The sequence below is a fragment of the Zootoca vivipara genome, chromosome 15, assembly GCF_963506605.1.
Source record: "Zootoca vivipara chromosome 15, rZooViv1.1, whole genome shotgun sequence".
NCBI classification, from domain to species: domain Eukaryota; kingdom Metazoa; phylum Chordata; class Lepidosauria; order Squamata; family Lacertidae; genus Zootoca; species Zootoca vivipara.
Window position 1 is genome coordinate 25,792,195 of NC_083290.1, and position 13,763 is coordinate 25,805,957.

The window sequence follows — 13,763 nt, forward strand, 5'->3', positions numbered from 1 at the left end:
GGGGTGCCACAGGGTTCTGTGCTGGGCCCATTGTTGTTCAACGTCTTTATAAATGACTTGGACGAAGGAACTGAGGGGATGCTCATCCAATTTGCAGACGACACCAAACTGGGAGGGGTAGCTAATACCACAGAAGACAGAATCAGAATTCAGAATGACCTTAACAGATTGGAGAGCTGGGGACAAGCTAACAAAATGAATTTCAATAGGGACAAACGAAAGATTCTGCACTTAGGCAAGAAGAACCAGGTGCACAAATATAGGATGGAAGACACCTGGCTTACTAGCAGTACATGTGAAAAGGATCTAGGGGTCTTGGTGGACCACTGGCTTAACATGAGTCAACAGTGTGATGCAGCAGCAAAAAAAGCTAATGCTATTCTAGGCCACATCAACAGAAGTATAGTGTCCAGATCAAGAGAAGTAATAGTACCGCTCTATTCTGCCTTGGTCAGACCACACTAGGAATACAGTGTCCAATTCTGGGTGCCACAGTTTAAGAAGGATGTCGACAAGCTGGAATGTGTGCAGAGGAGGGCAACCAAGATGATCAAGGATCTGGAAACCAAGCTTTACGAGGAGTGCTTGAAGGAGCTGGGTATGTTTTATCCTGGAAAAGAGGAGATTGAGAGCAGATAGGATAGCCATCTTCAAATATCTTAAGAGTTGTCACATGGAAGACGGAACAAGCTTGTTTTCTCCTGCTCTGGAGGGTAGGACTCAAACCAATGGCTTCAAGTTGCAAGAAAGGAGATTCCGACTAAACATTCGGAAAAACCTTCTGACAGTAAGAGCTGTTCAGCAGTGGAACAGACTCCCACGAGAGGTGGAGGACTCTCTTTCCTTGGAGGTTTTTAGACAGAGGTTGGATGGCCATCTGTCAGAGATGCTTTAGCTGAGATTCCTGCATTGCAGGGGGTTGGATTAGATGACCCTTCCAGCTCTAAGATTCTATGACTCTATGAAATCTTTGAATGATTGCTTGCCTGAAATGCATAATAATAAAAAAATCCTCACCATGCCTTTAACATCCTAGTAACAACACAGATTTCTCATTACTTATGTAGGTTAAGAGCCAAACTGTGATAGCAGAAAATTGCAGATAAATTACATATTGCATTTATGGCCTTGGGGAGATGAAGGGTCTTTGTTTTGCTGGTGAGTGATTGATGTGCTGTTAACCTTATAAAGCAAGGGTGATATCCAATGCATCGCAGGCAACTCAAAGTTTCCAACTGCAATCCTCATCTAGAGTCCATCCTTTGAAGGTAAGTGTTCCATGACATTACCCGTCAGCATCCCTGTATTCATCCCAATTTCATGTCATGCATTTTGCTTTCAGGTTTTTTCTGCCTGGGTAGCGACTCAACCCCTCTCCCGTGCCCAGAAGGCACCTTTCGCTCGACAGGAAGGTCTCCCTCCCATTCATGTGTGGCCTGCCCTGTGAACTTTTTCAATGCTAAGCTGGGCCAAGCAGCTTGCTTCCCATGCGCCTCAGAGGCTGTGCAGCCCAAGGAAGGTCAAAGAACTTGTGTCTGCCTTCGGGAAGGCCGAGTATTCCAGGTAAATGCATGCTGAATAGGTGGGTCAGCTGGAAGCGCCCTCATCCTCTATGTATTTGTCCAATCACTTTCCAAAGTCAAGTAAAAGAGTAGCCATGACTGCATCTAGTGGCATTAAATTCCATAAACCACTTAAAAGGATGTCCGCCCATCCTTGAACCTCCCACCAAACGCTTCCATGGGATGTCCCCAAATTCTAGTGCTAAGAGAACACCATCTCCCTAGCACGTCCTCCATCCTATGCATACTTTTATAAACTTTGCCGATATCCTCCCACTTCCTAAATTAGGAACATAGGAAGGTTCCTTATCAAGCCAGAATACTGCTCCATAGATCATAGAATCATAGAGCTGGGAAGGACCACAAGGATCATCTAGTCCAACCCCCTGCAATGCAGGAATCTTTCACCCAATGTGGGGCTTGAACCCACGGCCCTGAGATAGGGGGTGGATGTACACACAGGGGGTAAATGCTATAAATAGTTCAGAAATTAGATCGTTATGACAAAAGGGGAGGGAAAACCTATGGAAAATCACGTATAAAAAATTCCTGCTCTCTGTCGCCATCTGGTGTTGCATGTTTATAATGCATTCAAATAATTGCTTCTTTGCTTATGTGGCTGAGCCCTAAAAGTCTCATGCTCTACCAACTGTGCTCCATCTAACTCACTATTGTCTACACTGACAGCAGCTCTATGGGGTTTCAGGCAGAGGATATTCCTAGCCCTACCTGAAGGTGCTGAGGATTGAACATTCTACATGCAAAACAGATGCTCTGCCCCTGAGCTATAGTCCTTCCTTTAAGCTATAAGAACATAGGAAGCTGCTTTATACCGACTCAGACCATTGGTCCACCTAACTGAATATTGATGATGCTGACTAGCAGGCAATTCCCAGCCCTTCCTGGAGATGCCATAGATTGAACCTTCCTCTAAAATAAAATGCTGCAAACTTTGTAGCCTTTCCCCATAGGGAAAGATGCCTTGGGGTTTGGGTCATTTTGGTTGCCTTTTTTAAAATTCTAGAGGAACACTCCTTCCTTCCTTCCTTCCTTCCTTCCTTCCTCCCTCCCTCCCTCCCTCCCTCCCTCCCTCCCTCTCTTTCTTTCTTTCTTTCTTTCTTTCTTTCTTTCTTTCAAATTAAGAATAAATAAATAAATAAGTGGTGTGAATCACTGAGCTAACAAAAATAAATAAATGCAAAACACAGTATTCTCGTTGCAGCCTAGTGATGCTCAGTGCCCATGTGCCCCTGGGTATAAAAGCCCTATAGAAGACCGGAGATGGGACTGTGTCAAGCAGGTGTATGACATCTGCAGGGATGGTGCTGTCCGGAACGAAGAGGGGCAATGCTTAACTCAGGAAGGATGGCGCCACTACTGCTCAGACAAGGTACTGCACGCTATGTCATAACACAGGGCAGCCAGTTCCCACTGAATGGCTGTGAGTAATGCTTGGGTTTTTTTTTAAGTTACATTCTCTTGCTTCACTTTGGGTTACTAATCTTTCCAGCTTTGCCCATTTCCAGTAAGTTCCCCTTCATCTGAAGTTTCTTAAGCAACCGTGCCCTCAGTTTCGGTAGATTTCCCAAGCGCCAAGCTTGCCAACTGCCAAAGGACACAGCCATTGCTCATGGTAAATTCTGCTGGTGCTGCAGTTTACGTGCCTCTCAGTCACAACAATATTACAAAACCTGAAGTGCCAAACAGCTTGGATGGATCTAAGGTCTAGCAAGGCTTTAGATTTGAGCTAGGTCGCTGCTCAGGTTTTTCAGGATTTCCTTAGCTCCTAATTAGCACCTTTGACAGCAAGCGGAGCTGTACAAAAGAGGAGAGTGTTTCAACTTCCCACCTAAAGGTGAATTCAAAGCCGAAGCAGCTGTTCCCACACTCATTTTCCCCTGCTCTGAGCACATCTGTCAAGCAGCAGTTCATTTTTCAGAATCCTGATTTGTGGGTCACATTTTTGCTCACGTTTGTAGTAATGATCATCGTTCCAAGTCCTAACCTGTGAGTCATGTTTTCAGTCCTTTTTAGGCTTCCTGAATCTTGACCCACAGGTATATTTTCATTCCTTTTTTGGGGGAGTCATGGGTCACCTTTTTGGTTAGTTTCCAGAGTCCTGACAACCGGACACCCATTACTGAAACTCTACAAGCAGGACTGGAACACAACAGCCCTCTCCCAGCTTGTGATTCTGAGCAGCAGATATCCTTCTCAATGAAGGTAGAATGTAGCCTTCCAAAGTCATCCAAGTTGGCAGGCACCATGACTGCCTCCTGTGGAAGTGAATTCCGTAGTTTAATTTTGCACTGTGTAAAGATGCCCTTTCTTTTGTCTCCCCCGAATCTTCCAGCATCCAGCTTCATTGGATCAGCCCCATTGAGTGCCAGCCCTTACGTTCATCTCACTTTCTCTGCTAGGTCTGTGCTCTCCCCAAGGATTATCAGGGATATGACAAAGTTCTTGGCCTCTGCCTTTGCCAAGCGGACAACCTGGACAGTCTGTGCAACCGCCTGTGCCGAAGACGACAAAGGAGCATTTTCCAATTTGTCAGTGAAAAAGAATCGGCCCGATTTTCTTTGGCCTTCAGAAATGGGAGCCAGGTGAAAAACAAAAACAACCAGAACTCATCAGCAGAAGTGTAACAGGCTGGGCTCAAGCAGGGTTAAAGACCCATGGCAATTTCTGTTAACAGGTTGCCAGCAGGGTCCCTGTCTCTGGTGAAATAGAGCTGCCCAATCAGCATGAAAGGGGAGAGCTTTTAGCCACTGAGTCTACCCTCCCTTTGTGCTTATTGGAGCCAATGAGAGTGAAAGGCAATGAGTCAGCCACTGAGGATTGGCTCCTAGGGTCACTCTGGAGAAGGCACTCAGGAAGAACAACAAGGAGGAATTGTTCTTTATGCTCCAAAGCTCAGCATTTAGGAACAGGGAAAGCACAAGGTGCCAAAGTTTCAAGAGAATGGTGTGCAAGTTCTGTTTCATGCAATGGAACTTGGAAGAAAACACAATTTAAGTCACTCCCCCCAAAAGATACTGGAGCATTCTGAATCATGCACACAAAATGACCGCTCCCTGCATTAAACGGGAGGGGGGATTTTTGCGTGGTCGCGCGCAGCCCCCTGGACCACACAGTGGCTACCTGGTAGTTCGGATCTGGCCACTACCTCTCCAGGCTGGATACATAGGGTCTCCGCCTACCCCAGCCAATCGTCCAATCCCGCCTGGGGAGGTGTTGCCAGGGGACAGGCCAGGTAAACAATTTAAGTCACTTCCCCTCAAAAGATACTGGAGCATTCTGAATCATGCACACAGAAAATAATAGAAGTAGCTGAAAGGCAACACGTGGAGATCTGTATTGATTGTTGCAATGCATCCCTCATTATTATTATTGCATTAGATTATTGCGTAATCTTAGATTCATAATCTTAGAAGGGGGTGTGGCTGCAAGGGAGCAAAGCCATGACTATTATGGAGTGATCCTGCACTTCTAAATTTGTCAGTACACTGCTGATCATAAGCAACTTGTTTTGTTGGGAATCTGCATTGACAAGGCAGGTGTGGGGTGGGCTAGTAGGCCAACATCCTCCCACCTGCCTTCCCAGAGGTCTTGTTGCTAAGGCTGTGTGCAGACTCTTGTTTGCACTGCACCCAATGTGCTCCCATTGTGGAACTGGGAAGAGATGCGCAAACGACATTAGCCACGGTCCACTTCTATTCTGCCGTTCCTTAGGAAATACTGTGTTCTGATGTGCTTTCCCTCAAACCAATGCCAACATGAACTGAGAAAAAGAGTGACCTAGTTGTGGTTTTATGGCAGTAGTGTGCAAACAGCCCTTGTCTTTCTGCCACTGATGCTTCTTGGTTGCAACCCTGCTTTTCATTGGGGTGAAGCGTCAACGGCACCCAGGCCAGGTCAAGGCTTTCCTCTGCCTGAAGCCGACAACAGGATAGCACCTGCCCATCCCTCTTCCAGGTGGACCAGCAAAGTCCAATAGCAAAGTCCAGAGGACCACAACTCATCCAGCCCTAATGTAGAGGTTCCTTTTGGCAACCCTGCATATTGTTGCAAAATGTACTGAGAGCAGTGTTGCTTTCGCCAGTTCTCTTGCGTACATCCAAACTGATGGCCCATCAGTGCAAATACTGCCAGGAGGTAAAACCTGGGCTCTCAAGACTTCTCCTTCAAATCCTTTATAGCTTGACGTTTTATTGGAAGAGATAAGAGCGTCGCTGCAGCTGTTCGATTTCCACACACCAAATGGGTGCACCTCAGAGGAGAACAAGAAATCATGTCCTGTATACGTGGTAAAAACAAGTGGTAAGGAACAAGTTCTGTCCTTTTGATCTATGGATTGCATTTATAACACCTTTTCTCTCCAAATAGCTCAAGGACAAGGTAGCGTAACTGGCTCCATCCACCCTCTCCATTTTATCTTCAGAACAACCCTGTGAGTTAGGCTGCACTGAGAGACAGTGACCAGCTCAAGGTCACTCAGTGATTTTTATGACAGGGGAAATTTGAACTCAGGTCTCCCAAATTCTAGCTGGACACTGGAATGACAACATCACACCTGATCTCTCTTTTTCTTACAGTTTTCCACTCTTAATCCTGTTTGATTAATATTCTGCCTTCCCTATGGTATGGTGTGTTGTGCATTTTCCTGTTTCCTGACAGCATAGTAGAAGACTGATTTAAGTGTACAATTTAGATATATCTGTCATTGCCTAAAGAAACTCCACTGCTGTTTTTGGCTTGTACAAATAACCGTATTTGGCTTGGTGTTTGATTTCTACAGACAAATATGGTAAATCAAAAGCAATTCATTTGCCAGTTGGCCTCGAAGCTCCAGAGATAAAGTGATTGTGTTTTATTTATTTAAAAACCTTTTTAGACTGCTCGACTTGCAAAGCAGATCTAGAGAGTGGGTTAGAAGTAAAGTGTAGTGAGAACAAACATAGACAGCAAAAAAAGAAAAAAAGAACCACAATTACTTAGGGGAGAAACTTGATTCAGTTCTCATTTAAAGCTGAAACTACTTCATACTTTCCAAAACAACACAAGAACCAAAACACAGCCCATCCTTCAAAATTCACACTTTTATAAATATCGCAGTGCAGCTCCCCAGCCAAGCAGTATGTACAAAAATACATACATATGGTGATAAAATGTCCATGAAAATGCATATATTGGTGAAAATAACAAATACGAAAATGCAATGTTTTAATGGAAATTGTTGTGCAAAAACATATTACACAAAATTGCATACAAATGTTTATATTAGGAGGAAATTACATTAAAATGCAAAATGGTGAGGAAATGTGAAGAGGTGCCAGAGGTTGAACCCTGCATGCCCAGCAGCAACCCTCCGTTGCACCAAGTGTCTTGCAATGAAATATCTTTTTGCTAGGCTTAGCCTGGCCCATCAGATCAGACCCTGTTGTTGTTTTATTATTATGTTTTTGAATTATCTGAATTGCTTTTATACTGCCGCTTTTACTGGCTTTGTGTTGCATTTTTGTTTAAATTATATTTTAAATTGATTTTAAATTGCACACTGCTCGGAGATTATAATTCTTTAAAATTAAGTGGTTGATTAATACTTTTAAAACTAACTAACTAACAAGTCCGCTCACCTCTCTTGGTGCAGCGGCATTGCAGGACGGAAGAGGCTTCACTGGGGCCCCGACAGTGGAATTCAAACGGCAGTGCCCTTCCTGATAGGCGGAGGTGGCATAAGCCCCCACCACCTATCAGGAGCGAGGTCCTAGCCTGCACCCTGTATTGGCAAATGGGGATGCAGGCTGGGATGTGGGCGGAGCCAGGGGTGGAGCCAATGGACCCAACAGTGGGCTTCCCTCGAGGGTGTAGTCCTTGCCTGCCCCGCCAAACACTGGAGTATCCCGTTAAAGGGATCTGGGGGGAGTGGCCATGTCCATGTGCTCAGGGGGGCCAAGGCCGAAGGCACTCCCCCAGACAGCGGTCCCTGCGGGGGTCACCCTGTTAGGATTCATTCCCCGTCTGCAGTCATAGGGTTATTGTGTATCATATGACTGTATGTGTTTTCATTCCCACAGAGTGGAAGTGATGTAGACAGGATGTTTACGTGGGACTGTTGTTTTCCTTTGTTCTTTCTCTTTACTGGCTGTTATGCCAGAGAGAGGGAGCCATGATGTAGAGCTCCCAGTTTGTTTATATGTAAATAAAGCAGTTAAGCCTTATTTACTGATGTGTGTTGTTCATCACGTTTGTGAGAGCAATCGCATATTTGGCCTGTGGGACCAGTCTGACAACTGGCCCCCAGGACGGCCGAATTATTGACACACCCTATTGAAACCACCAGCTGGATTGACCATGCGTCACTTCCAGCAGGTGGGCTGGAAGTATTTAGATTGCCCCATGCCCAAGCCAAACCTCTTTCATCTGTACAGTGGTACCTTGGTTCTCAAACTTAATCCGTTCCAGAAGTCTGTTCCAAAACCAAAGTCAGATTAATTCGTTCCAGACTTTTAAAAGCAACCCCTAAAACAGCAATTTAACATGAATTTTACTATCTAACGAGACCATTGATCCATAAAATGAAAGCAATAATCAATGTACTGTACTATAAAACAAATAAGACAGTATTGTAGATGCTAAAAAATTTTTTAAAAAATTCTTACCTGCACTGATGTTTGGGTGGGGGGCTTTTATGCATTTCCACAGTACATAGCACAGTCAATCAATCAGTAGCTGAACTGGGTTCCACACAGTCACAAAAACAAATTAACCGGAAATGCCTCAAAAACAAACATTCCGGAAGTCCGTTTGACTTCTGAAATGTTCAAAAACCAAGGCACAGCTTATGATTGGTGCAGGCACCCCAGAAACAATAGCCAACAGCTGCATCAGATGTTCGGCTTCCAAAAAACGTTCAAAAACTGGAACACTTGCTTTCGGGTTTTCAGCGTTTGAGAACCAAGGCGTTTGCGTACCAAGGCATTTGAGAACCAAGGTACTACTGTATTCAATGAAGTTGTGGCCTGTTTTTACCCCAAACTCGGTCTTATTGGTCTCTTATTTATATGGGTTGGGGTATGGGAAGTCCGATGCCTTGTCCTGCAAGTAAATATGCAAAGCAGTTTGTTGCTGCATTGGAAAGTGTGGATAACACTTGACTGGTGTGACCTCCCTGCAGACAAACCTGGATGAATGCAGGTCACCTGGAAGAAGTCTAGGCAGAGAGAGCAGGCCTATGACCTTTGGTTTGTTTGGGTTTTTCCAATGTCATTTCAGGAAGAGGATTCTTGGGGGTGTACGATCCTGAACCAGAGCTCCTACACTACTTCCTTACCTCAAATGCGGTTCTGTTAGACTCCCAAAATAGATTGCGCTCCACGACATCTACAGGTATTATACACTGTGCTTTTTTTCTGGCAGTACTCAACAGTATGCTTGTACACCACCCAGGTGGAATTGCCTGTTGACACAAGCATGAGCCCACACAATCGCTGAGCAGATTCCTAAAGCTCTTTTCCTATGCAGTTCCCAATTCACTTGGTTTTTATGTTCACACAGGGACATCTAGCGAAAAAGATTTTGCATTTTACAAGTCCTGGCCCCAGCAACCTTCCAAATCTACACTGAAAATGACATTCAGTGGCATCTACAACCCTACTACCTGCCTCAAGATTCACGACATTGTCATGTTCATTGTTTCTAAGGATCATTATCCAGTTTATGATGTGTAAGTAAGCATTGCGTTTGGGGGGTGGGGTGGGCTTGTTACATTCAGTTCACACTGAATGCCAAGCTGGCCTCGTTCGTGCGTTCTGAACAACATGCAAACCGAAACACAGCCGTTCTTTGAAATTCACACTGAATTTTACAATGCAATTCTCCAGTCAAATAATGTGTGCAAAAATGGATCTACTAGCATAAAGTGTGCATACTAATACATATTACTAATGAAAGAAACATACAAAAATTGCCTCAAAATGTATTTATTTCATAAAATTTATATACAGCTGGGTTGTAAAAAAAAAAAACCCAACAAATTCAAAGCAGAATATCAAAACAATGCAATTATCAGTTAAAAACAACTATATAAAACATTCGAAAAACAAAATCAGTGATAAGCTATAAACCAGATCAGAGTGTGATGCTGATAATGCCAAGGTTGCAGGTTCAATCCCCATGTGAGAAAACCGCATATTCCTGTATTGCAGGGGGTTGGGCTAGATCAGGCAACCCCAAACTTGGCCCTCCAGATGTTTTGGGACTACAACTCCCATCATCCCTGACCACTGGTACTGTTAGCTAGGGATGATGGGAGTTGTAGTCCCAAAACATCTGGCGAGCCGAGTTTGGGGGTGCCTGGACTAGATGATCCTAAGGGTCCCTTCCAATTCTACAATTCTATGATCAACATTCTACATGTCTGGACAGGCGTGACTGAACAAATACATTTTTATCGGGTGCCTGCCTCATGTCAATAGGCAGTGAGTTCCTGTTTCATCCTGTTTCACAATCTCTCACCAATCAGCTTCATTGTATGACCCCTAGTTCCACGATTATGAATGACAAATAAAAACGGCTACCCACTTTATCAACTCCGTGCATCATTTTTAATGGCACCCCCACCCCGTCCCCGAACTTCCTTTTTTCTAAACTAGAAAGTCCCAGATATTTTAACCATTACTCATATGGAAGTTGCTCCACACACCTGATCATTTTGGTTGTCATTTTCTGAGCAGGTAACTCTAAATACACATACTATCATACTGTCAACACAGAATGTCCTTCTGTTTCCTGTGATCAGTAAAACTGATCTAAATGGATAGCAGCTTCCCTAATAAATTCTGTTTAATCTTGCATCTCTGTCCTGTCTGTTGTACTGAGGGTAGAATCAGAGTTAAAACTGCAAGTACCATTTTTGGAATCAAGATAATTTGGGCAGCCAACATGTTTGTCTTGTGTCTTTCCTTAGCAACAGCCTGTACAATACAAACCATGAGTTTGACTGGGGAGGTTTCCGCAGCCTAGCAGAAGAAGCTAAGTTGGCCTCAGGCTCCGACAACTTCCTGCTCTTCTTTTACCAGTTCCATGATCCCGGAACTTATGTCTTGAGGCTAAGTAGCAACCAGCACAAAAGAATGGTTTGTTTCGGGTTGTGGCATGTTTGCTTACAAAGGAGAGTTTCCAGTGAGGTGCATTCATTAGTCTGATAAACATTTGCAATGGGTGGTGTATCTCATCTGTGGGAGGGATGGGCCATTGGTTCAGCCGCTTAATCCTTGGTTTACATAACTTTTGGGACACCTTTCCATATGAAGCTCGTGGCACAGATCATAAAAGAAAACAGCAGAACTTCAAAAGCAAATATCAGAGCACAGAACAGCGGCCCATCAAACTAACAAAGTCTAGCCGAACTCCACCATAAAACTAAAAAGGAGCTCTAGAACAGGCTGAAACACATGGGTAATTTTTTTAAAGGATCTGCTTGGCACCAAAACAATAGGATGAGCACCAGGGAAACTTCCTAAGGGAGCGCATTCCATAGACAAGGGGCTACATTGCTACAACCAAAAAGGTCCCTTCTGCCAGCATCACCCTCCTAACATCAGATGGAGGGAAGGGACCCAGAAGACTATCCTCGTAGGAGGATCCAGGCTGCTTTGCACAGAAGGAGGCAACCCTCCAAGTAGCCAGGTATGCATTTTAGTGATCCCATTCTCCACCTTCCCTGGAGCTGGGTGCAATCATTTTTCAGGCCAAGGGTGAGATTCCAGAGGTGGGGCAGCATGCCAATAGTAGGAAGGGCTAGAGGCAAAATAGGTGTGGCTAGAAGCAAAATGTGGGCAAGGCTTTCGACTCTTGCTTTTGGACAGCAAGCCACATTCCAACAACACTAGTGCTCCATTTTGACCAATGGCCTCAGCAGTAGATGAGAGGTTCGTAGTACCATGGACAGCTCCATGCATGTCTCGGGCTGGAGACTCCAACAGAGCAGAGCTCAAATGTTGCTTCAGCACCAGCCAACCTACCAGACAAGTAGGAGCTGCATCTCTTGTCAGCTGTTATGTCTGTCTTTGGTGAGAGATGCCTACTCATTTAAAGGGGTATGGCCTGCTTTAGCAGTCATTGGCTCCAAATGAGTGGCACTAGGGCAGGCATGAGGAACCTTTTTCAGACTGAGGGTCATCTACCCTTCTGTGCAACCTCCCAGGGGCCACATGCATATACAATGTGTGGATTTGTGAACATGTATGTAAGAAGTGCATTGAAGTGGGGGTCCAGCTATGAAACTAGTCGTCTCATCTTAGGACCAAACACAAGATGTGCTGTTAAATATATCTTTGCATTTATTGTGCAGAATGGTTGTCTTGTTGTTTGTTTGTTTGTTTGTTTGTTTCATTTTAAGAGGAAATTATAACATGCCCAATAATTACTGGAATCCCAGCAGGTGTGGAAGGGGGAAATTTATCCCTTTTGCTCCCCTGCTGAGGTCCTGAAGAAAATAATTCCTTTAAAACCAGTAACTGAATTGAGAAGAAATCCCCCAGTTTGTGCTGCTCCTCCCCTCCATACAAAATAAATTCCAGCTTGGAAAAAAGAAGGTATTTTCCTCAGCATCCTAGCAGGGAGGAAAGGTTAAGTTTCCACTCCAGACTTGGTGGGATCTGAAATAATGATCACACAGACTCAGTTTATTAAGTTTCCATTTAATAATATATATTTTTTCTAAAACTCTGCCTGGTAAATGCAAGTATGGGAAGGGGGAGAGGGAACATGATTTATATCATGTTTAAAAATCAAAACCTCTAAGAGGTTTACATTAAAATAACCCATGATAAATCAGATATTAAAGCAAGCTTGCTGGGGAAAAAATCACAATGAAATCACCTCAAAGCTAAAAGTTATAAAACACGTATACATGATGTATACATCTCATTTGGTCCTTATAGACTCCCCTTTCTGTGTTTGTGGCTATGTGTGAATCTTCCTCCTTTGTGCCCCTGACCTGGGTTCCCTGTGTCTGTCTGTTCCTTTCCTGAAGTATGTCAGAGTCATGCCCTATGGTGGACAGTGTTATGATGAGGGTCCCTTCTTCCCAACGACTCCCAGACACATGGTGCAAGTGGGGGTTGCCAGGATCCCAGACCTCATTCTGAAACCTGACTGGCGAGCAATTATTGGGATTATAATCGGAGTCGTCTTTCTCCTCATTGTTTGCCTGCTACTGATTGTGAGTAAACGAAAGGCAAGGGGAGGCAACTACCCCCTAATTTTGTGCATTTGTAGGCCTTATTCACACATTACACTGACCACAGGTGCAAGCTGTCTCTACACATGTACAAGTCTTTGTGAGAAAGAGTGAACACTTGCTGATTTGTACAGCACAGTTATTGTATACACAGGTACACAGATTGTAAACATGTTGAATGTAATGTGTGAACAGTGTGTGTGTGTGTGTGTGTGTGTGTGTGTGTGTGTGTGTGTGTGTGTAGATTTTCCTGGGAATGTGGAAATGTCCCTGCTCCTGTAAGTACTTTTCTCATGAATTTTGCAGATTTTTTGCCAAACCTTTGGCTTCTCCAGGAAAGGAAGCCCTTCCCCACGATTCCGAAAGTTACAGCTGAAATATAATATAGACAAATATTCCTCCAGAGAATCCACAGTCCTTACCCTCAGAAAATATCACCCTGGAATGCAGCAAGCAGGCAGTTTGGAAAAGAACTTCAGCCATATGGAGAAAAGAGAAGGTATGAATAATCTTTTACAGTATATGATACAGACACTGCACATAAATAAAGAACCAAATCACGTTTGATGGGTGCATCCATGGAGGACTGCTTCTTCATGAGAGGTAGCATAAAATCCTTTCCTTACCACCAACTAACCTTTGAATTAATTTAGATTTGGGGGTCTGTGGAACTCTGGCCCTCCAGATGGACTACAGAGCCCATTGACCATAATGGTTGGAGCCGATGGGAGTTGGAGTCCTCCAACAACAACTGGAGGGTCACAGGTTACTTACCCCTGCCTTGATAAATATTGGTTTGCACTCGGGGGGGGTATTGTGTTAAAGCATGGGGGATGCTGTTGCAAATGCTACCCCAGAATCCCTGTGATTTTCTTCTTCGCATAATACAGAATGAACTTGTGGCAGCCTTCAACTTGTGGTGCCTTCCAGATGTTGCTGGACTACAACCCCCATCA

General features: G+C 44.2%; 2 protein-coding genes across 6 annotated transcripts in view; both read left to right on the forward strand.

Annotated features, from left to right (window-relative positions):
• The first annotated feature begins 1,197 nt into the window (after positions 1–1,197).
• LOC132591212 (multiple epidermal growth factor-like domains protein 11) lies at positions 1,198–4,445 on the forward strand. The gene is made up of 3 exons (XM_060268616.1): positions 1,198–1,563; positions 2,785–2,952; positions 3,983–4,445. Exons 1-3 carry the CDS (start codon positions 1,321–1,323, stop codon positions 4,205–4,207), a joined length of 636 nt encoding a protein of 211 aa, XP_060124599.1. The 5' UTR covers positions 1,198–1,320; the 3' UTR covers positions 4,208–4,445.
• Positions 4,446–5,633: 1,188 nt separating this feature from the next.
• LOC118097186 (uncharacterized) overlaps positions 5,634–13,763 on the forward strand; it is a 57,808-nt gene continuing 49,678 nt past the window's right edge. For 4 of the 5 annotated variants that reach the window (XM_060268313.1, XM_060268315.1, XM_060268316.1 and 1 more), the window contains exons 1-6: positions 5,634–5,882; positions 8,838–8,951; positions 9,120–9,288; positions 10,531–10,699; positions 12,601–12,789; positions 13,114–13,306. In XM_060268313.1, coding sequence (XP_060124296.1) covers positions 9,191–9,288; positions 10,531–10,699; positions 12,601–12,789; positions 13,114–13,306 — 649 coding nt within the window. In that variant the 5' untranslated portion in view covers positions 5,634–5,882; positions 8,838–8,951; positions 9,120–9,190. The remainder of the gene's footprint in view (positions 5,883–8,837; positions 8,952–9,119; positions 9,289–10,530; positions 10,700–12,600; positions 12,790–13,113; positions 13,307–13,763) is intronic. The other variant, XM_060268314.1, reaches the window with a different exon arrangement.